This window comes from Azolla caroliniana, unplaced genomic scaffold (assembly GCF_043228905.1).
Source record: "Azolla caroliniana isolate FFs.n. ecotype wild unplaced genomic scaffold, voAzoCaro1.0.p SCAF_10, whole genome shotgun sequence".
Lineage (NCBI taxonomy): Eukaryota > Viridiplantae > Streptophyta > Polypodiopsida > Salviniales > Salviniaceae > Azolla > Azolla caroliniana.
This window is the reverse complement of record NW_028230445.1, coordinates 9984036-10011059: the sequence shown is the minus strand read 5'-3', so window position 1 is coordinate 10011059 and position 27024 is coordinate 9984036. Positions and strand designations below refer to the sequence as shown.

The 27024-nt window shown below is 38.3% G+C and overlaps 1 protein-coding gene across 1 annotated transcript; it reads left to right on the top strand.

Moving 5' to 3' along the window:
- The first annotated feature begins 1460 nt into the window (after positions 1 to 1460).
- On the top strand, positions 1461 to 26025 carry LOC147859009 (uncharacterized). The gene is made up of 18 exons (XM_087325905.1): positions 1461 to 1654; positions 2217 to 3313; positions 3757 to 3908; positions 4015 to 4094; positions 5377 to 5508; positions 5578 to 5694; positions 5783 to 5875; positions 6020 to 6097; positions 6181 to 6237; positions 7205 to 7490; positions 7561 to 7610; positions 7704 to 7801; positions 7901 to 7983; positions 20442 to 20521; positions 23799 to 23869; positions 23971 to 24016; positions 24122 to 24200; positions 24295 to 26025. The coding sequence occupies exons 2-18, from the start codon at positions 2241 to 2243 to the stop codon at positions 25635 to 25637; spliced, it is 3918 nt and encodes a 1305-aa protein (XP_087182031.1). The 5' UTR covers positions 1461 to 1654; positions 2217 to 2240; the 3' UTR covers positions 25638 to 26025.
- Positions 26026 to 27024: the final 999 nt, after the last annotated feature.

The window sequence follows — 27024 nt, the reverse complement described above, 5'->3', positions numbered from 1 at the left end:
ACAAACCAAGAGGGCGTGGCGTGTAGGAGACCTACAATGACAAGACAATTTGGTCGTCGACTGTACCAAAAATTGAGAATCTCTTTCTTTCCCAATATCTCAATCTCTCATACTGGATGTATCCACCCTTAATCTCATTTATGAAACACTCAATTGTATATTGGGATCTAACCAAATAGAATTATTGTATTAGGGTTTATCCTTATTAAATGACGTTTATATTGACCTTAAACCCTTTGAGATCCACTCATTTCTCTTAAGAGCTTTTAGCCACCAACAAAAAAAGACATCTAACTTGTTAATGACGACATTTCGTTTTGTCCATGTTATTTTGTTCTCATGACAAAAACAAATGTCCCACTTTGAAACAAAGAATAATCTACATTTTCTTTGTTCTTAATGTGTGGGAAGTTATGTTAATCAAAACACGATAAAAAAACAAACATATGGAGATTACGCTCCAAACACATGAAAGGAATTTATGGAAAATTTCCTATTCCAATCATAGGGAGTTAATTATTGAGGGTTTAAGGCATAAATATGTATAGCATAAGAAAATAGTTGTTTTCTCTCTCTAAAAATATTTCAATATCAAAAAGTTATGGATCATGTGATCAAAGGGTACGTGTTCTCTAAGGAGGAGAAAGCATCTCCAAGAGTCCAACAATACCAACAACTTTATTATAAGCTTTGGATATTTCTATCAAAATGATTACTTTGATCGTGACATGTTAAGCGACCACTCCATCAAGATTTAGATAAATGCATTATAGTTGACATATTTTCCATCCATATTGGACAATTATGGTTTCCACTCAGGCAACCTTCACATGCTTCGTGTGTCCCAAAGGTGTGTATCTATGCCGACTTGGAGAAATGGTTGATTATTTCAACAGAGTTTTTGAATATTTAAACTACCTAACAATTGGAAAAATGGTTGGAATGTTTTTCGCTTGGAGTTTTACTCTCCAAGGGGTCTTTGTGCGCATTTGTTTCTCACACAAAATTGAATACACTACTTAGCGAGCATAGAACAAATCTCTCTCTCTCTCTCTCACACACACACACACACACAGGTGTGCCACAAACATGGCCTTGCCACTCAAAACTATCTCCTCATATACATAAATACATACATACATACATACAACGTTTCCAATGGACTAGAAAATGCTGTAAATGAATGAAGGAAAGGAACCCCTTTGAACATATGTATGTATACATACAGCATTTCTAGTGGACTAGGAAATGCTGTAAATGAATGATTGAAGGAAAGGAACCCCCTTTGAGCATAATCGTATAAATACAGAGCGTTTCCAATGGACTAGAAAATGCTGTAAATGAATGAATGAATGAATGAATGAATGAATGAAGGAAAGGAACCCCGTCGAACATAATCGCGTACATACGCATTGTACTGTGTATGTTACTACAGCATTTCCAATGGTGGAGAAAAATGCTGTAAATGAAATGAATGAATGAATGAAGGAAAGGAACCCCTTTGAACAAAATCGCTGTCTTTCTCTCTGTATCTTTTGCCTCTGCTTCAACGAGAGTTCTGAAGGTTGTGCTCTCTCTCTCTCTCTCTCTCTATCAATCAATCTCTCATGGGTTGTTTTCCATATCCTAAAGCGAGGGGCAAACATAGAAACAGGTATGCATCTTCTTTTTCGTTGCAGGGGACTTGTGATGAAGGCTTTGAATATGCATACGTGCTTTTCTTCTTCAATTATTATCCTTTGGGCTCTGTTCTATGTCACATGTACAAACTCAATTGTTTGCACAAGCATGATTTATTAGGGTTTTCCTACACTTCTTCACTCATGTGAAAAAGGCCAAGTTTATGTATGCATACATGTATGTTGCAGATAAATAGTCCCTCTTCTACATTGTTTCCATCTCTTGAAATGTGTTTGTCGTGGAACATCTATGAAGTTCCTGTTTTTTGCACTCTATTTTCTCATAGCGACATGAATGTTTGATAATTTGTATCTAAGCATATATATTTTTGTACCTTCATTTCAATTGAAGAAAGAAAATGGAAGTGCACTTGAACTGATAATCATTTGTTGATCACTTGGTTTAGGGATGGAAAGATGTTGTGTTTTCGAGATGCTTGACATGCACATTGAAATCTGATATAAATGTGCAACCCATTCTTTTGTTCTCCAAGCTGATATTTCTGATCACACACGCAGTATGTTTCTTTGTATCAGGGTCTATTTTCTACACTGCTGAAGATGAAAAAGCTCATAGAGCTACCGATTTGCCAGCTAAGCAAAATAGCAGATTTGTCTCACTTCACAGGTTTATTGGATGATGATGATGATACTAAATACTTCTCTGATGCATCAATTTATGAATACAATGAAGAAAATGGATATGAATTTGATGAGTTATGCGGAGAGTTCTGCAATACCCAAACTGGCAAGCTAGCCATCGAGGCAGACATAGATACGATTCAGCCCTTTAAAAGGAGCCAGAATGTATTAAAAAAGCAGACAGTAGCACATTCTACAGAGGAATCTCCACAATGGAGGGAATCTCAGTTAACTAGCTCAAATGACATCAAGGATGCGTGGGATAAACAGGCATGTCTGGATATCCTGCCAAAAAGGAAGAGAAGAATGGGTGCAGTTCAACCTGACATTGATTTATTGGATATAAGTTCCAAGAGGAGGAAAGAACTATGTAGAGCTGCAGGGGTAGTTGGATTGGTAGCTGTAATGAAAGGCAGATTGAATAGACAGGGTACAGAGATGAAGCGCAGGATTCAGAAGATGACCACACTGGCATTAGCTCATGGAAATATTGATATCAGCGGCATCCCCAAATTGACAAAGCAGAGATCCTTAAAGCACAAGGATCTTAAGCACAAGCATGGTCTGCGGTGGATAAGAATATCCAAAGAACTCAAATTACACCAAGGCCACATGATAAAGTATGTTGAGGATTCAACATCATCATCCACACAAAATCATCCAGACTTTCTGAATGAACAAACACATGTGCCTCAAGATGGCAGTGCCAGAGTTACAAAGGAACTAAGTACAAGCTTAGAGACTGTACATAGTGTTGTTGAGAACCACATACATGCTGCTGAGCAAGATGCTGATAACAATGTTGTTGGGGAGGAAGTTTCTAGTGGTCTCATAGAAGGTGAAGGAAAGAAACATTTAATGACTTATGAAATAGGAAACAAGAAGAAGGATTTGGAGCATGATGATGCGTGGGTCTTATGTGACATTTGTCATAAGTGGCGTTGCATTCCTTCTGTGTTAGCAGAGCATATTGAAGCTACCAATTGTGGCTGGTAAAGATTCTTGTATCTGCTCTAGCATCTAGCAAATAGGTTCCATTCATTAATATTGTCTGATAGACATCTAGAAGTCTTGTGCATTGAATTGTAAAAGGAAAGAAAAGATTGAATAGGATAGTCATGTTTGTCACTTATGTAAAGGCTATTATTCAACCCCCTTTTGCATTCTGTTTATATGGACCAAATGAGCTACCTCAATCCCAGTAATTTGCAGTAATCACTATATATGAATCTCTCTCTCTCTCTCTCTCTCTCTCTCTCTCTTAGAAGACGTTAATATGTCTTTCTTTCTTTCTTTCTCTCTATATGTTTCCGATACCTGCACTTCAATGTGGACTAGTTAGTGTTTGTTTTATGTGGTTGAACGTGTTGTCTTTTTTGGATGTCCAACATTTTCCTGTGTTAACAATTCTTTATGTTTGTGTTCTTCAATCTAGGTCATGTAAAGAGAACCCAAATAAAATTTTTGCAGATTGCTCTGTGCCTCAAGAGAAGTCTAACTCAGAGATTAATGCAGAACTAGACCTAGACTTTTCTGAGCACTCCACATGTGAGGAAGGTGATGGAAAGTATCGTGCAGTAGACTCAAGTAATTCAAAGGGTTTAGATAATCACAGTAAGTGTCTAAATAATGGGGCTAGCTTCTATGTACATACATAAACGTTCTAAGTGATGATACTGTGTACGATATGCAGGGCAACCAGGGACTGTATGGACATTGATTAAGCATAATGTTTTTCATCATCGTCGAAGGAAGTCAGAAACCATTGATGAGGTAAGTGATGAGGTTATGTGACAAGTCTCTGGTACACTTACAGATGTATTCTTAATGTTTTGATGGCAGAAACTGGTCTATTGTTTTCTTTTAACAATCACCACTATTAACGTGTAAAATTAACATGAACACAATTAACACTATTCAAACACACAATTATAAAAGGTGCACAAATCATTGTTTTACTTGTAGATGTGCTGTTAATGTTAATTTTAGCGTGAGGCTTTATTATTTGCTTTAAGGCTCTTCTACTGCAATGTAAAAACTTCACAATGGCAGCTATAAACTATGAATCTGTATGCATCACAATTTGAGGATGCATTCGGAAGTTCAAAATGGCAGCTATGAACTGTGAATCTGTATGCATCCAGGATTTGAAGATGCATTCTGAAGTGTAAAAGTTTTTTCTGTGAATGTTTACTTTTTAAATATGCATATTTCTGCCTGAATACAAAGTTTTATGATGTTTGCAATATTTTTTGGCTTGATATAGAGTGGTCTATGTAAAAGTGTGAAGAGAAACTTTGGAAAAAACTATGTGTAAAAGGTCCCATTTAAATAATCTAAAAAGGTGAGCGAACAAATGAGAGGAAGGTGAACGACTACTTTCAGTTTGAGTACTCTTTCATATGGAATCTGGATGCATGTAGGTTCTCCATGGGTGCAAAAGAAACCCTTTGTCTATGGAAGGGAAGGTTTGAAACATGCAAATCTTAGAGTGTGGTTGAGAAGCAAAATGAAAAGCACGATGTCCTTCACATGGTCTAGTGGTAAAAGCTTGTCCTTCATTATCTCTAGTTTGTGGGCTGAAGTCCCTTGTGGGTGATGCATCATATGCATTGACATCTGTGTTCAGACAGGTTGTTTACGTGGTTTCAAGGGGAAAGTTCCCCAAATAGAACACAAGTGAATACCTTTTCCTCCTTGGTGTTGAGTCATTTGAGTAAGTGGTTTCTTGTGTAACCTGTAGTTATCATGGATTGATGTCTAGGTTGTTGGTTTCAGAGCAGATTTTTGGGGCTTTCTCCTTGGGAGCATTCATATACGGAGGTTTTCAAGAAAAAGAACAGGAATATATGTGAATTAGACAAGATGTTTTGGGCCAAACTGTATTATTTCAGTTACAGCCTTCATTTAAGGCATTGATAATTTGATTATGGTTGACCGCTTTTTTCCATCACTTTTGACCTGTCACTCCTTTTCAACTGTGGTGTGGGATTTCATTTATGCTATGTTTCATCTCATTTTTGATCTAGTCTGCCATTGTTTTAATTGATTGTAGCAATCCGTTTGTAATTGCATGCCACCTCGTGATGGTGACATGGGTTGTGGAGATGATTGTTTGAATCGCATCATGAATGTTGAATGCATAGCTCAGACCTGTCCTTGCGGGAACTGCTGCTCCAACCAACAGGTATATATGGGGTATGTAAAACAACAATTTTAAAAAATTCATGCTTGTTAACTGCATCTTGACTTGCAGTTTCAAAAAATGCTATATTCAAAAGTTGGATTAGTGCGTTGCGGAAAGAAGGGTTTTGGCTTACATGTACAAGAGGATGTCCATATGGGGACCTTCATTATTGAGTATGTAGGAGAGGTAATGAATTAGAAGAAGATATGAAAACTAGGAATTTTTTATTTGTATAACATTCGTACTTGTAATAAATGTTGCATGCTTTTTGTAGGTGCTGGATATCATTGCTTATGAAATTCGGCAGAAAGAGTATGCCTTGAGAGGGCAAAAGCATTACTATTTCATGACATTGAACAATAACGAGGTAATTTCTGCTTGTTTTCAATTCCACATCAGGATTGTGGCTGTACATCATGGCCGATGCTGTACATTTTGGAGGCTTGAATGATGATGCTACGTGCTTTCATTTCATCACACTGTTCTGATTCTAGATAATCATCATTTGAAGGTTATTGATGCTTGTAGTAAAGGGAACTTGGGGCGATTCATCAACCACAGTTGTGAGCCCAACTGTCGAACAGAGAAGGTTGTAAAAACTTCAGCAATTACAATGTACATTCATTTTTGTTTACATTGTGATCTGACTCTGTTAGGATACTGTTTTGGCAGTGGATTGTAAATGGTGAAGTGTGCATTGGAATTTTCGCCATCAGAGATCTTAAGATGGTGTGCCCTATCTCCTTATAAAATAGCTAGACACCTATTTTAGAATTTTGTATTACTACTGCATGTCACATTGTGAGGTGAAAAATCTTGAAGAAAATTAGCACGATCTTTTGGCCTGAAGGAAAACAGATAGAAGGGAGGGAGGGAGGGAGATGTAACTCAATTGCTAAGGTTGTTTGCAAGAGACCATAAGGCGATGCATCCAACCTGTGTATCTCACATTGCTATTTAGTAACTTAGTGCAATTATTACTGCTGCATGTTACATTGTGAGCTGGAAAATCTTCAAGAAAATAAGTACACATCTTTTGGCCTGAATAAAAACAAATAAAATGGAGGGAAAGGGAGGATGTAGCTCAATTGCTAAGGTTGTCTGGCAGAGACCATAAGGTCAATTATTCAACCCCTACATTCTGCAGTGTCATTTGGTAAATCAGTGGAACTTATTGCCAGTTGAACCCTGTTGCAAGCATTAACGAAATGAAATGTTATAAGAGTGTCTTCTAAAGGCCCAATTGAGCTTTGAGACCAAAAGTTACATTCATCTGAATCTTATAGAATGGCAAAATAAAAACAAATTATAAAACTGTACCTGAAATAGATACTGTGACTTACCACTGGGGAAAGTCCCAATATGAATGGAACAAAGAGATGGACAGATTTTTTAACATCCACAGGAATCTGGGGCTGAGCCCATGACGAGGATCATACTTTCACAATCAATTGTCTTTCTCAAGGTTCTCGATTTCATTTAAAGCTTCATGAAATTCTTTCTTCAAAAGGGCATATAACTTTTTTTTTCTTTCTTTTTTCACCCTCTTTGCACTGTCTCTTCCATTTCCTCTTTCCATTCATTTTGTATGTTAGATCTCTCATGCAATTTATCTCCTCACTAATCATTTGGCTTAACACATCATCTTTTACTCGTTTGCATCTGACACTACATACATTTTCCCTGCATGTTACAGGGAGAAGAGATCACATTCGACTATAATTTTGTAAGAGTGTATGGTGCAGCAGCAAAAAAATGTCTATGCGGTTCCCGTGAATGTCGAGGATTCATTGGAGGTGATTCAATGACTCCGCCCACCATTGTGGATAGTGATTATAGTGAAGATGATCCAGAACCTGTCATGGTTGAAGAAAAGTCTGAAGAAGAATCACGTATGGATAGCAGCAAAAAGCAGGTGGAGGAAGCTAAGGTGGACACATCAATGGAGTTGTCAGATATTGGGAAGGACACTGAGGAACACGGTACAGAAGAGCCATATTATGCACTGTTGTATATATGTATCACGAAATATTGACATTTTCATTTGATCAGTGGAACTGGATGAGTTGGTTGATGAAAATGGTGGCTTATGTAAGGTTCAGGTAAGAATAATGGCAAATATATTTGAAATATATATTCTTTTCTCGGATATTACATATTATTGATGTTACTGCCCTTCTTGGCTTTATGATCAGTCTGATGCTCAGAAAACAGCTACGAAGTATCTGAAACTTCTGTATCATGCATTTATATCTAAGGGGGCATTTGAATCCAAGGGGGAGGCATTAAGGAGGTGATTAATAGTGATGCATCTTCAATGCAGATTGTTATGAATTTTTCATGAGTTACATTATGTTAATCATTAAAAGTTGCACATGTTCTTTAATGACAGAGCAAGGGATGTGTCCATGGTGTTGGATGCTTTGTTGAAGACTCAGTCCTGGGCCATTCTGATGGGAATTGTGAATGAAGATGGTAAGTACTATGCTAAACTATATGCTCACGTTATAGCATGACAATGTGGATTCTTTAGTGGAAGTTATGAATCCATCTTGCAATTTATTTTCAAAGTAAGCAAGGCGTGATTTAAAGATCTCACAGGCTTGAGTTGGCATCTTCACTATTAGTAATAATGGGAAGATATGGCATGTTAAATACCCGGAGTGACTATAAATGTTGGTTATCAATTTTGTCCATATTATAAACAGAACAAAAGTAAATAGTTTTGTCAAAATATTCTGAGAATAGATTATCACTAGAGAATGTGACGGTGAAGATCTATTTGCGGCTTGTTCGGATGTGACGGTGAAGATCGGAGATGTGGAGATTGGCCAAAATTTCTTCGTGCAAGATGCTGCATCCCAATAAAGGCAATGGTAGTTGCATACAGCCAATGTATGTATTATGCTCTGCATTCTGACCAAAGCCCAAGATAGGCATGATTTTATTCATATAATTCTATTAGACATTAGGAACATTTTATAGGTCCACTTGCTATCGTAATGCATCTTGTTTTAATATAAGATGTATCTAGCTTACTCCATGTGACACAGGCAAATAGTAATGATATTTTGTGCTGTGTTTAACTGTCAAAATACAGCCAGATAATATTTTCACAATGCTATAGTCTCCAGATAACTAACTGGATGGCCATAGCTGAAAATTCCACTCTTGACCATGATGACTGCATTTTATTTTTTGGAATATATATATTTGTTTGGTCTTTCACTGAAAAAGAAAGCCCACAAGAGGAAGAATTGGGGTATGGTTTATCCTGATTGCTTCAACATGGAGAGTGGGAAGAGATGAGTGGAGATCTAAGGCTTCAATCAATATTAAGTCAATAATTTCAGGTGGAGTGGGAGCAACAACTCTTGAAGGGTGTCTACATGATTAATGACATCGTGTTCCCATTTCAACAAGATATGATGAACCTCACTCACTGATCACGTCCAATCCTGAGTTGTATGCTTGTTTGATATTCTTTGTAATCTTGGTTTCTGCTTCCATATTGAGTATGCCGTCTTTCCATGCTGGATTCTAGCTTCACGAACTTCCTGAATATGTGAAATTCTGTTGCATCTTCACGAGTAACCACCTCTTGAGGGGTGTCTACATGGCTAATGATGTCTTGTTCCTAAACCTCACCGGTCATGTCCAATGCTGACCTGTATGCTAGTTTGATGTCCTTCTTCATATCCATTTTTTGTTTCCATATTGAGGAATACGCCTCTTTTCCAGGCTGGACCTTAGCTTCATGAACTGCCTGCCAACCAAAAGCTTTTTGCAACTGCTTGCAATCAAGATGTTGTTTCAAGACACGACTTGAGAGCTTGTTTCAAGCCATATAAGTCTTCTTCAGCTTTTAAACCATACCTTGTTGACCTGAAATTGTAAAACTAAAGGGTGCCACACAAGACTTTTTCTATTAAGTCACCAGTCAACGAGCCGAACTTGACATTCATTATACACCCAATTGTAGTGAGAAACAAGTTGTAGGCCACATTGGATAGAAATATACTTTGTATGGCTAGATGTATGGCACTTTGGCTGTCGCAATGAAGCAAAAACTCCTTTTGCTTCATTCCCAATTCACTGAGAAAGTTTCTCATCCAAATCAGCTCTTTGCCGGCCTCTACCGCTGCCATATACTCTGCATCTGTAGTCGACAAGGCCACAAATTTCTAAAGTTGTGACTGCCACGACACTGCTCCCCCTGCATACGTTATCACATACCCTGATGTGGATCGACTTGAATCTGCATGCCCCGACATGTCCGAATCGGTAAAACCTTCGAGCATAGGTTTTCCGACACCATACCTTAGGCATAACCCCGAGATGCCTTTCAAGTACCCGAGTATCCATTTGACGGCTGCCCAATGTTCTCGTCCTAGATTACTCATATATCGGCTTACTGCCCCCACAAGAAAAGCTATGTCTAGTCTCGTGCAGACCATAGCATACATTAGATTGCCGATGGCCGGCAACATAGAGCCAACTGGCTTTGCTTCTGACATGTTGAATCTCTCTAGGATCTTCGTCACATATTTCTCTTGTGACAACCACAACTCTTTCTTAGTTTTGTCCGGAACTATGTGCATCCCTAAGATCTGCTTCGCCGGTCCAAGATGTTTCATGGCAAACGACTTGCCTAACACATTCTTTAATAACCGAGGCATTGTTCTGATCAGTGACATTTATCCAACGTCTTTGGAAGCTCCCTAAATGAAGGTACCCAAGGTTGGCACTTATGTCATCAAGACAACTGGCTAAAAATGGAGACACTCATTGTTGGTATGCTGAAATGCCGCAATGGATCGAGTCACATGGCGTGAGTATAAATGCACTACCCCCGTTCCAATATAACTTGGACTGTCCCCATCTAAATATGACCAAAGTGGAAAAGAATAGAGTGATCCGAATTGATATTATTAACTTGGAAAACAAGATAACATGGATCAGCCCCAAAATACCACTTGGAACAAAGATGGCCCACTATAAAACACACTTCTTACATACATCGGAGGATGGATTTGTCATCGGACCACCTTATATGGACATACATCTATCCTATGCACGGTGTAGTGTGATAGGGCAGCTGCGAACTTCATCACATCAGCTACAGATTGAGGTAGGCAGATATACACGACTACCTCTAGAAGAGAGAATTTGCCAATTGTGTCATCAAGGAATGGAATCTGAAGAACACTATGTTTGTCATTGTAGTGTCTTTTATGAAATCAGAGGGAGATACCATTGCCTCTTTAAACAAGGCTTTGGCCCACTACGCAAGGTAATGGAATATGAGGACCAACGATGCTTAGGACTTTTCTTGCTAGAGCTCAAGAGACATCGGGAAAAGTTGTTGAAGAATACAGCCACTCAAGCTCATCCACAAAGAACAATCACAACTTTCTTTAGCCCCATCACTCCTAATGCTAGAAATCAACCCCGGGATACAGAAATGAGATCCAGACCAGGACATAACAAAGGGGTTACAATTGATCGGGCAATGGCAATTTGCCGTGCATGTAGGCCCCGGCCCCATGAACCACAACCTTGACACCCTTGTCATCGACAGATAAAAGCCATTATCTCCCGCCATCGTAGGTGCTTCCCTCGCTTCGGAGACATTTCTATTCTGGATCGACCTATGCTAGAGATCTTTCGAAGACAAAAGCTACAATATACCTAACTTGAGAATCTCACATGTGCCAAAAACCAGATTCCCTTGTTTCTTTTCTTTTCATTTTATTTACTTTTATATTTACTGTGTAATATTTATTTTATTTTGATTTGTTGTCAAAGATGAGACAACACTTAAATGTAATCTCTTATTTGGTCTTATAGGCCATTTTGGCATCTTAAAAGACGTTAATATATCTTTCTTTCTTTCTTTCTTTAAGCTTCCAATCTTCTTCGTGTCTTGTCCAACTATCAACATGTCATCAACATACAATAAGAGAATCAAGAAGTCACCTTCATCGTACCTTTTGACGAACGCGCAATGATCTGCTTGTGTTTTGTGGAACCTATGTTCCAGCATGAAGGACTCGAACTTCTTGTACCATTGGTGTGGAGCTTGTTTCAGACCATACAAACTTTTCTTCAGTCGACATGCCAGGTTTTGTTTCCCTTTCTCCTCAAAGCCTTCGGGCAACTGCATGTAAATCTCTTCATCCAACTCCCCATGCAAGAATGTTGTTTTGACATCTAACTGTTCGATCTCCAAGTCCATGCTGGCAACTATGCTCAAAACAGTTCGAATTGATGTCATCTTCACGATTGGTGCGAATATTTCATTGAAGTCGACACCCGTTTTCTGTTGAAAACCCTTCACCACTATACGGGCTTTATGTCTGGGTGCTCTGTCAACTTCTCCAGTCTTTACCTTACAGACCCATTTATTTTTGAGTGCTCTCTTACCTTTTGGTAGCTCCACCAAATCGTAAGTATAGTTTTCATGCAAGGAGTCCATCTCGTCTTGCATCGCACTCTGCCATTTCTCCTTGTGCTCATCGGCAATGGCCTCTTCATAGCACTCAGGTTCACCTTCATTAGTCAAGAGAATGTATTGACTGGCATATGTCGTCGGTGCTCTTCTTTCTCTGAGTGGGTATCTCTTTCCACTCGTCGGCTCGGGTTCATTCATGTCGATCGGTCGTTGAGGGTTAGCTGATTCTGACTCGTAGTCCTCGATCGACTTCAATAGATCTACCGATTCCGACTCATCTGTATTGTTCGACTGCTCCAAGTCGACCAACTCGGATTCAGTTGTGCCGATTGGCTGTCTCCGAACAGCCGACTGTGTCGGTTCACTTAGCCTTAAGTCCGTAGTAGTGGGAGGTGATGGGGAAGTTGTTTCCGACTTCTATTGCTTCCGGTCCTCAATCGTCTTGTCTTCCGGGAAAACTACGTCCCAACTCCTCACTACCTTCCTGTCGACTAGGTCCCACATTCTGTAGCTGAACTCGTCCTCCGAGTATCCCATGAATATGCATGCTTTCGCTTACTGTCGAGCTTCAACCTCTGATCCTTAGACACATGCATATACACCAAACATCCAAACACCCTCAGGTGTCGGTAGGAGACATCCTTTCCTGTCCACACCCTCTGTGGGACATCACCTTTCAATGATATTGAGGGAGACCTGTTGATCGGATAAATAGTTGTATACATCGCATCAGCCCAATACGATTTTGGCAGTTTTGCATGAGAGAGCATGCTCCTTACTCTCTCCATGATCATTCGATTCATCCTCTCTGCAAGCCCGTTCAACTTTGGGGTCTTCGGTATAGTGTATTCTATTCGAATACCTTGGGCCTTGCAATATTCTTCGAACTGCCCTCTATATTCGCCACCATTGTCGGTTCGGACAGCCTTCAACTTCTGACCTGACTCTCGTTTGGTTCTTGCTTGGAACTCCTTGAACATCGACAGTACTTCATCCTTCGACTTCAGTATGAAGGCCCATGTCTTCTGACTATAGTCGTCAATAAACGTTACGAAGTACTGTCCACCATGATGTGGAGTGTCTACATAGCACACGTCGGTGTACACTAGTTCCAATGCACCTTCTCTTCTTCTTGGTGGTCTCATGTGGAATGCTGCTCTATTATGCTTTCCGACTAAGTAGTTGACACACTTCTCCAATTGAACTCCTTTCACTTTTGGAAGTTCCTGGTCAGCTAGGATATGCATTCCCTTCTCACTCATGTGGCCTAGTCGGGCATGCATCATATACAGTGTGCCCTCTTTTTGTGCTTGTGCCAATATGAGGTTTCCTTGGCATAACTTCCACTTGCCGTTTCGGAAGCTACCACTGTAGCCTTCATCATCTAACCTTCTAGTTGATATCAGATTTAATTTGATATCGGGGACATGTCGAACTTCCCTCAGCATCAGTCGACAACCAGTCGACGTCGTCAGGCATACACTTCCAATGCCGACTATCTTGCACTCACCATTGTCTCTCATCTTTACACCATGATCTCCGACTGTGTAAGTCGAGAAGCACTCTCTCGACGGAGTTATATGGAAAGATGCACTTGAGTCGATTACCCAGGTGCACTCTTCACTTGCAAGATTTGTGCTTGCCTGCTCACAAATGAACGGGATCTCCTCCGCACTTGTAGCCCTTTTCATCAGGAATCTTCCTGGGTTCGACATTATTTCCGACACTCTTGTCCTTGAGGTGCCGGCAGTCCTTAAAGTGTCTAGGCTTTCCACAATAAAAGCATGTTAGCTTACCTCTGGACTTGGACCTGGCGTGAGACTTTTCTCTCCAGTTTGGACATTTCTATTCTGGATTGACCTATGCTAGAGATCTTTCGAAGACAAAAGCTACAATATACCTAACTTGAGAATCTCACATGTGCCAAAAACCAGATTCCCTCGTTTCTTCTCTTTTCATCTTATTTACTTTTATATTTACTGTGTAATATTTATTTTATTTTGATTTGTTCTCAAAGACGAGACAACACTCAAGATGTACTCTCTTATTTGGTCTTATAGGCCATTTTGGCCTCTTAAAAGACGTTAATATATCTTTCTTTCTTTCTTTCTTTCTCCTTGGTGATCTCCTTTGCCGGTTTGTTGAGTCAGATTTGACTCGGACTGGGACTGGATACCCTTGTCCTTCCTTCTCGTCTCCTCGTTCAAGATGCTTGTCTTCACCGCTTGTAGAGACTAGTTCTCTTCTTGACACGAGGTGCTGAGAGTCACCACTAGATTCTCTTAGCTATCCGGCAGTGTGCACAGCAGCAGGATAGCCTGCATTGCATCTTCAAGGGGAAACTTGGTTGCAGCAAGTTGATTCACATACCCCATGAATGTGCTTACGTGCTTTCTCCGTCCCTGTATTTCAGCCTTACAATCTTTCTCATCAAGGATGTTTTGGTGAGGGCATTCTTCCTCTCGTATAGGCCTGACAGCTTCTGCCACATCTCGTAGGCATTTGTGTTGTTCGCTACATGCTGAAGGACACTCACATCGACGCATTAGCTGATGGTGGCCGTCGAATTTCTGTTTAGGAGTTTCCATTCAGACTCTAATACCCCCGTGGGTATTTCTGCTCTGTCGATGGGCTCGTACAGGTCTTTCACTATGAGAAGGTCTTCCATCTTTATTTTCCAGTCTGCATAGTTCTGAGAGTTTAGAACTATCATACTCGGGAAGCCGCTCACACCTCCTTCCATGCTTGCACCTCAAGCTCTGATACCAGTTTGTTAAGAATCGAATCGTTGATCCACGAAAGATATGTTGAAATATAAAAATCTAGCGGAAATAGAAAAACAGCGTAGTAGACAAAATACACAATGCACAACGTTTTACGTGGTAACCCTAAACGGGGAAAACCACGCGAGCAGGGATTCCACTATACACAAGAGAATACCAGATGAGGTCAGAATACAACACTTCACACAGAGTTTATCAGCCACACAAGGCTCTTGGCGTCAAAACCTCATTCGGCTATGGCGCCGCTCTCTATCTCTCCAGTACATCTCTAGCCTGCTTCGTTCCACAGTTCTGTTCTATTCTCTCTTTTCTCACAAGCATTGCCCTAGGTGTATTTATACTTATACACTAAATAGGCTATTTAGAAATGTAGCCTCTGCTACGTTCATTCCTATTATTATTATCCTAATAACAGTATTAGTTAATCAGTCTTTGACCATCCGATCGACCCGACTAGTCGGTCATGTCTTTGACTTGGACCTCCTTTTATACTGTCGACTCTCCATTTGTCATCGACTGTCAGCTCTTAGCCCGACCAGTCAGCTATAGTCTTTGACTGTCGGCTCTTGGCCCGACCAGTAGGCTATACCATGTCTTCGACTGTCAGCTCTCGGCCCGACCAGTCGGCTCCTCCCATAGGAGGGACATATTCCTAACACCATTAACCTGTCCTCAGTAACTACATATTTCGTAGCATCACTTGAAAGCTCTAAGAGATCTTTCATACTCCATCTTTTGAATCATTTTTTGATGTCAACTATCCAACTAGATTAGAGAATGTGTTGAAAAAGACGATCATGTTCATAATGACATAATTCGGGAGAAGGATAATAGATATAACGATAAAAATAGGGTTAGGGAAGTTGAGTATGTCAAACATAATGCTATTATTTGGAATAATGAAATGGGTAAGATGATATTGTAGGGTTTTATAATGACGTGAATGAGGGTGTAATGGATGTTGATGTAAATATCATGGATGATGTGAAAGTGGATGTGACTTAATAATGATGTTGATTAAAATGGAAACGATGATAAGAGTGATAAGGGAAATAAAGAGGAGGATGATGATGTGGGAATTGAGGACGATGATAATAGTGGGAGATAGAATGATGACGATCAGCAAAGTTGGAATGTTTGGGATATGGGTGATAAAGACTAGAAGAGCCATTTTTGGAAAAAGCAAGGTGCCTCAAGATGGTGGGCAGCCAACTTTATCATGGTTAACAAATAATTACCAATAACGTGAAGCACTGGCATGTGGATCAAGTCTTGATAATACAAATGTGAACCTTATTTTGGGTGCATCTTGGAGGATGTGCTAGTTTTGAGGGGGGTGGATGCTGTGTTGCCAATGAGACACTGTGAAACCACTTTCAAAATCAAGCATATTGAAACCACTTTCAAAATCAAGCATATTGAAACCACTTTCAAAATCAAGTATATTCTCTCGTTGTTCATTAAATACAACTTTTTTACATACATATTTGTAAAGAAATAAAAGTGAAATGCTGGCTTCAAACCCCCACAACCTTATGTTATGAAAGTATATGATTAACAAGGTAGTTGTAATTGCGTAAATTATTTACCTAGGATAAAAGAGAAATGAATATAGTTCGAATGGTACATAACACCTTGTATAAATGCATATTGTTTCGTAAGCAATGGTGTGTTCATAAGGAATGTTTGAGAATTTCTTTTAACAAAGCAAGCTAGCTCAATGGGTTATAGGGTATAATTGTTAATTTACAGGTTGTAAGCTGAAAGTGTTGCATAGAGAAAAATCATTTCTGATAATAATTTTTATTTGATATATGTCAACCCAAAAATAGAAATTTCTGAACCATATAAAAGAGAAGGGTTGGTTCATTTCTGGGGTTTTTTTGTTAAGTCTATATTTTGGAGGCCAAAGCGATTGCATGAGGAAGAGAGAATCTTCAATAATTGTAATTTTATGTTGATTAATGTAAAATTGGGTTGGGTTTATTTATGTGTATGTATGTCGACAAATATCGTCTTTCTATCTAATATGTCGACAAACTTCTTCTTCATGTGAATTGTGTCACAGATGCATAGACAAGTGTCAGGCCTCTAATTTGATGTGGTGACAATGCAAAACGGTAGATTGAAAGATGTTTGTTGAGAAGCACACACCCACAAATATTCAAACCCAAAATTTCATTAATCAGCATATAATTACAAATAGTGTGGTCTATCTTTTTATCACTCCCTTAATCCGCTCGGTCTCCCAAGATTTGTCTAATCAAAAGACCTTTATAAATGAGCCAACTTTCTCTTTTATATCGTTCAATTTTTTGTTTTTTGATTTCTACCCTATGTAAGATTACATGTGCAATCTGTAACTTAACAAACATACACTTTTAATCCATTGAGCTAACTTGCTTTGTTGATGTTTCTTCTCATATGTTCTATATAAAACCACTTCTGCTTATAAAATGAGGTGTCCTTTTTATAGGATCTTACCTATCATTAGAAGTTAATACATTCATCTTTTTTTTCTCGTAACTAAATAATTAAAACAATTATATATTATCTTATTGGTAGTTATATAACATAAGGTTGAAGGGTTCAAAACCCACACTTCACTTTTATTTATTCACAATTATGTGCATAAACAAATTAGTAATGATGTGTAAGGGGAGAATGTGTCTTGCTTGGGTATGGTTTCACATCATGTGTGATTGGCAACACGACATCGACCCTCACCTCCATATCATCATCACCACATCCACATCATTAACATCATCTATCACAACCATCATATCATCCACATCATTAACATCATCTATCGCAACCATCACATCATCCACATCATTAACATTGTCTATCACAACCATCACATCATCAATCACACCCATCACGTATTCTCAACCTTATCATCCATCATCTATCTTTCTCAATAACTTCACCCACGTTTTTTTTCAACATCAACTTGTGTTGTAACACCTATAATATAAATATTAACATTATCATCATGTTTATCTATCGTTTTCATCAGCTTTACCTTTATTTTGCTTTCCAACTTCACTATTTTTCTTTGCAATATAATTCATAAACACATCATACATATTTGCAATTTTAAACTGAATACCAAAATTTCCTCTATTACTAGCTTCCCGTGTCAACATGCACATAAGAGCTGCCTCACATCCTTCAGAATTTTCATTGACCATCTTCCACAATGCTATTGTGTTCTTCAAGTTCTTTGCTTCTTCAATATCTCCCTGTAGCTCGAATTGGATCACTTGACTCACATGTATCAAATGCTTTAACCCTCCCTTGACCTCAACTCCGAGCCTTTATCCATATGTAGTGATGAGGAGGGTTTTAGGTGCAAAAGCATGGATTGGATGTAGTGATGAGAAGATGTTTGTAAAGAAAAGGATCCAACACCTGACCTTTAGCCTTTATCCATATGTAGTGATGAGAAGATGTTTGTAAAGAAAAGGATCCAACAACTGACCTTTAGGCTAAAGTAGATAGATGTTGCCAACTCACCACAGTGCCGCCATCACCTATCACACGCTTTGTATGTGTAGGTGATGAGCCTCTATCTGTAGGTAGTGATGAGGAAGGTTTCAAGTAGCAAAATCATGGATTGGAAAGAAAAGAATCGAACCCTCGACCTTTAGGCTAAACTAGATAGGTCTGGCCAACTCATCACAAACATGAATGAACCCAATCAACTCTCAAGGTTTCATTACTATTAGTGCGTCTCTTCAGCACTCCCACTCCTGGTCTCTGTAGTCCAGGCTTAGCAAAAGACCCCCATAAATTAGTTAATCTTCTCATTTATATTGTTTAAGACTTATTATTTATGGGTTAGCACATATCAAGCAAAAGTTGCTACAATAGATGATTTCCACCTTGTGTAGTATTAGGAACTACAATCTTTGATTTAACAAAGTATAAACTTCAACACACTAAGATAACATACTTCATTGATGTTTCTTTTCAAATATTCCTCATGGATATGCCTCCCATTGCAAAATCATACACCATTTATATAGGGTTGTACATAGCGTTAGAGATTAGTATTTTCATTTTATTTTATTCTTAGAAAATAATTTAAGCAATTGCAACTACCTTACTAGTAGTCATACAGTTTCATAAAAGTGCCTTAGACATTGCAATTACAACAAATGCTTTTCCCTACACTGTCAAAGTCATTGCATTTTGCAGCCACAAATGCATTTCCCCAGCTGTAAGACAATAATTAAGCAACTAGTAATCATACAGTTTCATGACATTGCATTCTACTAGTGACATAGGGGATTTTACCATCTCTGGTAGACCTACTGGTTTGGCAACAAATCAATGTATAACTGTGGAATGCATAATGGCATGCTTGATTTGGATCCTTTCGCATCTCTAGAAGTAGTCACACAAAGGTTGTCTAAGTCAATGCATTATGCTATAACAAATCCTTTTCATACATCACGGTCAGCAATGTGCCCCTATGTGATAGAGCCACACAAACAGTTGGTATTATGAGGAATTCTGTGATACAAGGAGAAGCTTGGAATGAGAAGGAACTTATAGGATTTGTACATATAAACAAGCAAAAAAAGCCTTTTAATGCCTTATGAGTATTTGGCTAAATTTGAAAAACAGCTGTAATGGTTGTTCCTCAGACAAAAAAGTAAAAAAGGATGGAAAATGTTCAATGAGGGACTACGTAACGAACAACTGACCTCACCTCAGATCCTACATGAATATGCAAATGTGCTTTGAGGTTTTCGAAAGTGTGCACTCTTATCGCATTGTTTGAGGTGGGGGCTAGCGTAGCTAGCATAGTTGCAATAGAACAAGGACAACCATTATCACTCTCTTTGGCCTTTATATAGATGAGATATCTAATTACGTAGAGAGATTGGGTGGTTCAAGAGCATTCTTAGCACAGGTAGTCATATTTATTTTACTGTATACCAATGACATTGTGTTTATCTCCGACTCTTAAGAGGGCCTACGAAGATATCATGCTTTAAAGTAATTTTGTATACAGAAGGATTTGGGATTTGTTGATAAACCTTGATAAAGTGATGGTGTTTAACATGAAACAAGCAGGGTTAACAAGATCAGAAGCAGAATTCTTCTTGGGAGAGGAAAAGCTGGCATACAAATTATTCTACACATGTCAAGGAGTAACATTCACGAGCCCTTGGTTCTCCCAATAGGAGGCTACTTGTGCTCAACTTTCTTGTGGATATGTAGCCCTTATGTGGTTGAAAGACTATGTGCACATATCCAATTCCACTTTCAAGATGGCCTACTACAAAGCACTCTTTTTACACATGCAGGGTGAGTTTATTATTATCGAGCCTTCTTATATAGACACATATTTACCCTATGCACTCCAGTGTGATGGGGCAGCTTAGAATCTCTTCAAATCAGTTCGAAATGGACATAGGCAGATATGGATCTCTTCAAACCTATGGAAGAATGGATATGGCAACTGTGCCATTGGCGGATGGAATTGGAAGAATGTTATGATTTCCATTGTGGTGTTTTCTGATTTGTTTTCATTATTTTCAATATTTTAAAAAGCTGTTCAATAAATAATTTTTAGCTCCTTATAGAAAACGGTAGATGAATTGCACTTAAAGTGTCAATGAATGAATGCATGAAACATTGAAGTATCTATATCTACATCTTTATGGATGCTTTTATGACAGGTTTGAAGAAGTTGAATGAGTACATGATAATGAGCAGGAAAGACTACAGGGAAACACCCATTGTCCGCAAACTTTTGAAGGTTTGAAAATTCCTAATTCTCTTCCGCACTTTGAGAGTTTTTGTTTCCTTATGCACTTTTTATTTGCTAAATATATTATTCTTGTTATTCTCACTGGTGACAATTGGCAAGCTTATATGTATTGGGGATTTTAAAAGTCAATAAAAAAGTGCACATTTGCATTTGCTTTTTATGTAGATAACTGCATTGTAGATCTGCACTTTCAAAATGTAGAGCGTATTCTTTAACTTCCCAATGAACATTTTTTTGACCTGTTGTCACTGGTGGCTCTGTGGACACTGCCTGTGTAAATATATTTCTGGTTCCAAACCTTCTTGTGTCTCCAATGCCAGATTATAAAAACCTTCTAGTGTCTCCATCTTTCATTTGAAAATTTTCATGTTTTTGGCCATGTATAGAAGACTGGAAGGTACCTGCTTTCTCTTGTTGTGTGGTTGGTCTTGATTATTCATGGGGATGTTCTAGGGAAGGTTAGACCATGTATAGAAGTCTGGCAGGTACCTGCGTTTTTTTGTTGTATGGTTGGTTTTGATTATTCATGGGGATATTCTAGGGAAGGAAAACCTTCCTGTGGAGAGGTTTGACAGGCTATATATGGTGTAATGGCAACTGCATGAGGTTTTCTGGGCATTTATCCAGTAACAAATGATCAGTACTATGAATTTGAGGTTTCAAATGTGTGGAAATCCTGTCGTAGGAGCTCAGATTGTGTATAATGTTAGAAGTATTTAATTGATGGATGCATTAGCTGCATATCTCTCTGCTTTCAGTTCTGATCCATGCTGAAGGCATATTTTAAAGCAGTATATATATCTACTAGATGTAAGTTCCTAGATATCCATGAGAGATGGGTTGAGAGATGATGATGGAATTGGTCATGAACTGATGTACTTGTTTGCCCCTTTTTCTGATAAAAACGTGTGGTTCAAAAGTATCCTAAAGAATGGAAGAAATTTATGCGGAAAAAACAACATAATTTTAAAGTTAAGTGCTTGAAAGAACACATTCATGCTTCCAATACACATCTAGAAATGATACAGAAATGGAAAAGATCTGATTGAGATGAGAGATGGAAATGAATTGAGAATATCACAGTGATGGAATTCATATTCATTATTGCAATGGGGCGAAATGATTATACTATGAGAGTGTATGTGATTTGAGACATGTCTTGGAGTAAATTGTATGCCAAAAAGAAAGATACATGGAAACCTTTCAAACAAAATTCTTTTGAACTATCCCTTTTTAGAGTCTAATGATTGATAAAAACATAGATGAAGGTCTAGAGGTCTTAGTTATATGTATGCAAACTTCTTATTTATTTCTGTGAATGATATCTCCAAGTTTGAGTTTCAAATCTTATAGTTATTGTTGATGAGTGCGCAGTAGTTGCGATGAGTTCCTTCTACATATAAAGATAGAATACTTTAAAAGCATGATGACATGTCTCAAGGACACGAAAAGTAACTTCCCATCTTATTACCATAAGGAACAGTCTTGGCTGTCTATGAAAAGTATTTGTCCATCTTACTATAAAGAGTCATGACTATTCTTTATGCATGTAAATTATTCCTAGTCGGATGTGACCTTCATTTCATGATATTAGCTAACCTTCCACGAGAAATTTTATAAAAGAATATAAAAATGGATGTTGGAAGGAAAGTGCATACGCTTGTTAATTCACACTAGATTATATCCAGAATATAAATCTACCATAGAGAAAATTACGACTTCATGATTTTGCAGATAATTTTAATTGCAGTATAATAATATGAAGTAATAAAGTTTCATTATACATGACATGACATCATTGAAGTATCTCTATATGTCTATAATACTACAATATTTTTATTGTGGAACTTAATATCTTCTGTAATCAAGAATATGGATTTCATTATCTTTTGTTTTGTGCATGTTTATCTCCAACAACTTGTTACATTTACGAACTCAAAGTTTTCACACATCTTTGCAATTTTCTCTTTTGTTCCTTGCATTTACGAATAAACATAATCTGTCTTAATCTTTTTTGAAATGTTGATATATATATACATTTCTTTCTTTCTAAACATATTTTTTAGATTGATCGATTATTATAATTTAGAAAGAGCTAGTAAAAATTATTTCCTTTCATTGAGTTCCATTTTTTAACATGTTATTTGAAAGTATATAGATTAAATATATGAGCATGTTTATCAAATATTGATGCTTTAAAATGGAGCCAATTTAAAATCTTACTCTGATAACATTTAGGAATGACCAAGATTGAGCTACACCCTGATTAAATGTGGGAAATGGGAACCCACATATAATAAGAGTGTGAAACCTCATTGAAAACGTGAACACTCATCAATCTCCAAGTACAGAGTGGGAAGATTATGGCTGTAAGATTAACATGAGACAGCAATATCCAATAGATAGAACCATTGGATTCATGCGTGTCTCTTCCTTCTTTCAACCTACCTCACTCATTGTAATTCTTAATCATTGTTTTTAACTTGATTTGTCGTATTTAAAAGAGCTTGTCAAAATGTTCTTGATGTAGGTTAAAGACATGAATATGTTTCTTCGAAAGTTGTGTAAATTTATATCTTTTTACGCATCATTCATTTTTCCTATGATTGCCAACTTAAAATATGAGCCTATAGTCTGGATCATCATTTGTGGTAGATCATAGCCGTAAAATACATGAATCGTCAATTTTGGAGTCTAACCATGATGATAGAAGTGGAGAAAGGGTAACTTCGAGCTAGCTTGAACTTGAGACTTGAAAGTGGAGTGCACCATTTCTGTCTCAATGCCACTATGTAAAGGTTGATAGTCTAGAACCCCAACAAATAGCTTCATGTAACTGTAGCATATGAAGCATTTACGAGATTCAGATTGGTATTTCCAACCTTTGGTTACATACCATGTTGTCAGAAAAGTTGATTGTGTTACATATAGAGAGGTTGATCAAGTTGCTTTCTCTTCGTTGTTTTCACGTTGTTTTGCTTGAGGTTGACTTAGTAGTGCTTGAGACTATTTGATATATTACACCATGATTGGCCCCAAAATTTGGCTCCCTGTAAGTATTTGATTATATTTATCCAGTCAAAAGCTTACAGGATGAATGAGCATTTCAGATAACACAACCCAAGTCCTGGGAACACGAGCCCACAAGAGAGTGTGAGCCAACCTGATTGTCATTTGTTTTAATTTTAATCCTCTTTTCCTAGGTCTACTCTCCAAAATAAAATCTTTAATTCTTTACTAGCTTTTGCTTGCCTATTTTAATCAGGTGGTGGAATTTCTAGCAGCTAGACGCACTGTGACACGTGAGCAAATTAATGCAGACCTTGGCCCAGACAGGTCTGTGATTCTATAATTTTTATGCTATAGTTGGAGAAAAGCTAGATCTTCGTGTTTCAGCCTATGGAACATGCTTAATCCTGTTTCATTGCCTTCAACAGTTTGACAGAGACTATAATGCATCTTTGCCATCATGCAGATAATGAGGTAATGCAATTCCCTGAGTTTCTTTAGGAGTTAATATGTGATTTTGCATTCATGCCTAATTTCATGAGAACAGATAAGGGTAATTGATATGTACTTGTATCTCAGGTCAAACAAATTGCACATAGATTAAAAAAGAACTTACTGAACCAAAATCTACCTTACAGGCTATCCAGAAGAACTAATGGTACATAAGGTTTTTTTATTACTTCTTTTTCAATTATCAGGTGAAATTTGCAACCTTTTCCTGATTCTGTTATTATATGGTGCATCTTTTGTAGAGGATGATAATAGAAGAGGCAAGCAGTCATGGGAGTGGGTTCAACCATCACAAGAGATGTTAGATGCAGTCGTGGCCAGTAGGTTGCCACAGATCTTCTGGCCTTTCTGTGCAAATAGCCTTCTTCCTCCCAATCACCACAACAACACCAACCATGATGTTCGTATCCATGAAAGTGACATGGATGATGCAGATCAGCTTGATGCAACATATCCAGATGCACATTCATTTCCTGATCTTCACTTGAAGGGGATAGATCCATCTGGTGTGGTTCAAGGAATCCCAGTCGAACAGCTCATTTCAGGCTCATCTATGGGATATATCCCGCATGATGGATCTGTTTGTATGGGTATTCCAGTAGCACAAATTCATGTAGACCATACCTCTGTTCAAGAATATTCTTACTTCCCACAAACTTTTCCTTTTGCACATCAGTTGCATGATAGCAGCGCTACTTGGGGTACTGTACCCTTCATCAGTTCCGAATCAGCTGGGCTAAAAGAGAATATGGTGCCTGGAAATGAGTCTGGCGCACCGTGTGATCGAGCCACGAACATATCCGACATAGAGTTTGGCATCTCACCCTCAAAGTTCTTCAAACAAATGCATGCTCTTTTTGGGCCAGAAATTCACCCCTGGCAATTGCAGTCTCTTATGGCTGCTCATGCCTGGGGTCCATATGTGTCTGGAGATGCTAGAATCAAGGATGTCAAGGAAGTCGGACCAAAATTTCGTGCGCCGGTGTTCAATGAGACAGACATGGCAAGTGGACCACCAGGCTATGATCCCGAGTTGGAGCCAGCTGTCCCATGCTTGTCGCCTCGTATATTGCCAACCCCCCATCTAAAACGACCCTATTTTGACAAAGATCCGAATACGAAACCAAATATGCACTACTGGCAGCACCATGAACCTGGTTCTATTAGGGGACACAAACGGAAACCTCCTGTAGCCTTCCAAGGCAATGGCACATCTAGATGGTCAAAACCTCATGGCCACTGGAATAGGAACGATACAGGATTTAGAAAGAATTTCCCATTCAATAGGAAGAACAACCGACAAGAATCCTTTAGGCAGGGGTCTTCACAGCCTTATAATAATGGAAATGGTGTCTATCATAGGCACCGGATCAACTTTAATGACTATAAATCATGTCCTGAACGTAAACAGGAAGAACCTATGGGCACATGTGTGGATCGTGGGGTACATTGCTTTGATGGCTATAGTGATTCAGTGCACGGTTTGGAAAAGCCTATGGCCTTAGAAAGGCCATGGGATTATGGACAAGAAGAACAATTTATGGAGGTTGATTATTCTCGATGCAATTCAGACAGTTTTTCCTAGCAATGCCACATACATATATATTCAGACCTGCTATATGTTGGTTTCCAGATCTGATTGAGAACCAAAAGATGCAGATTCAACATGAATCCTGATGATATTTACTGAACACTTAGGACAAGAATGTTGCATTGAGTAGGGGAGGGATAGTTTGTTGTATATCTGAATTGGTCATTTGTAAGTAGTTTTTTAACTGTAGGGGCTGGATGCCATTCTTTGTATGGATTCCCTGTAAATGCCATGTCAGCTTACCGGCATGAAATTCCATGGCAGTGGCGGCCATAGGAACATTAAGTTTTTAAGGGTTTTGAATGGTCCTTGTTTGTAACCAACAAAAAGCAAGTCAAGACTATTCAAACTAGGATTTCGGTAATGATATTTTACTGGAATTCCTTGATTTTGTGCATTTCTCTTAAAATGTTATCAAAACGTGGACATAAAAATACCAATGGCTTTATGTATAAATATATCAATGAATTTCTATTGGTAATAAACCAATGAGCGCATTCTCTTGTGGATAGCCATTAGGTGGACTTATCTCTCTTTGAGTCTTTGTGGAAGGAACAAATTCTCCTTCGAGTTTCACAAGGTTTCAATTAGTCATGTCTCCTTCGATATGGTTTAACTGGACCAATAGGAGGAAAGTTGTATAAACCCACCCACAATTTACTAGTAGGAATTGATTAGATTAGTCTAAATTACACAAATACATATTTTGATATAAGTTAAAACACATTATGTTAAACCCATCAAGTCAGGGTAAAAGGAAAATAGATAAGAAAGAGTTGGGGGGATATTCTTGATTCAATGTGGCAAGTTTACCATTGACGGCAATGATGCCTCATCATCGTAGTTTCCTCATTTGTGCCCTCATGACAAGCTATCCCACAACATTCAGTTTGTTGACAAAGCTTGGGTGTTCGAGTTTGAAAACTTGTGAACCCAAAAGTGAGATCTTTTCCTTATTTTATGGCCCTCAAGAGCTTGACTTCAGCAAAAAAATTTGGTAAAAATTTCTTTTATCACACATTCTCTTGTTGTCTTTTATCTTTATTAACCCATCTTTTCCGATTGTTATCTTTAGTGAGTTTCAAACCCTTGACTATTTCATTCCCATTTGCTAACTCTTATGGTTTGAGCCATGTTTTATTGCTACCTTGTGGCCAACCCAAGAATATGGTTCTTTCTTTATTTCTCCTTCAAATGGCTCGACAATAAATGAAGGTTCATCTTATTTTGGCCATCCTTAATCCCATTTCACCGTAACAAACCACCTTGGATGTGAAGTTCAATCACCACAACTCTCAGGCATAATATGAGCTACACACGTCATGCATGTAAAACCATCTCAAAGATCATTCCACCACATGCATTCATTCCGATGAGTGAT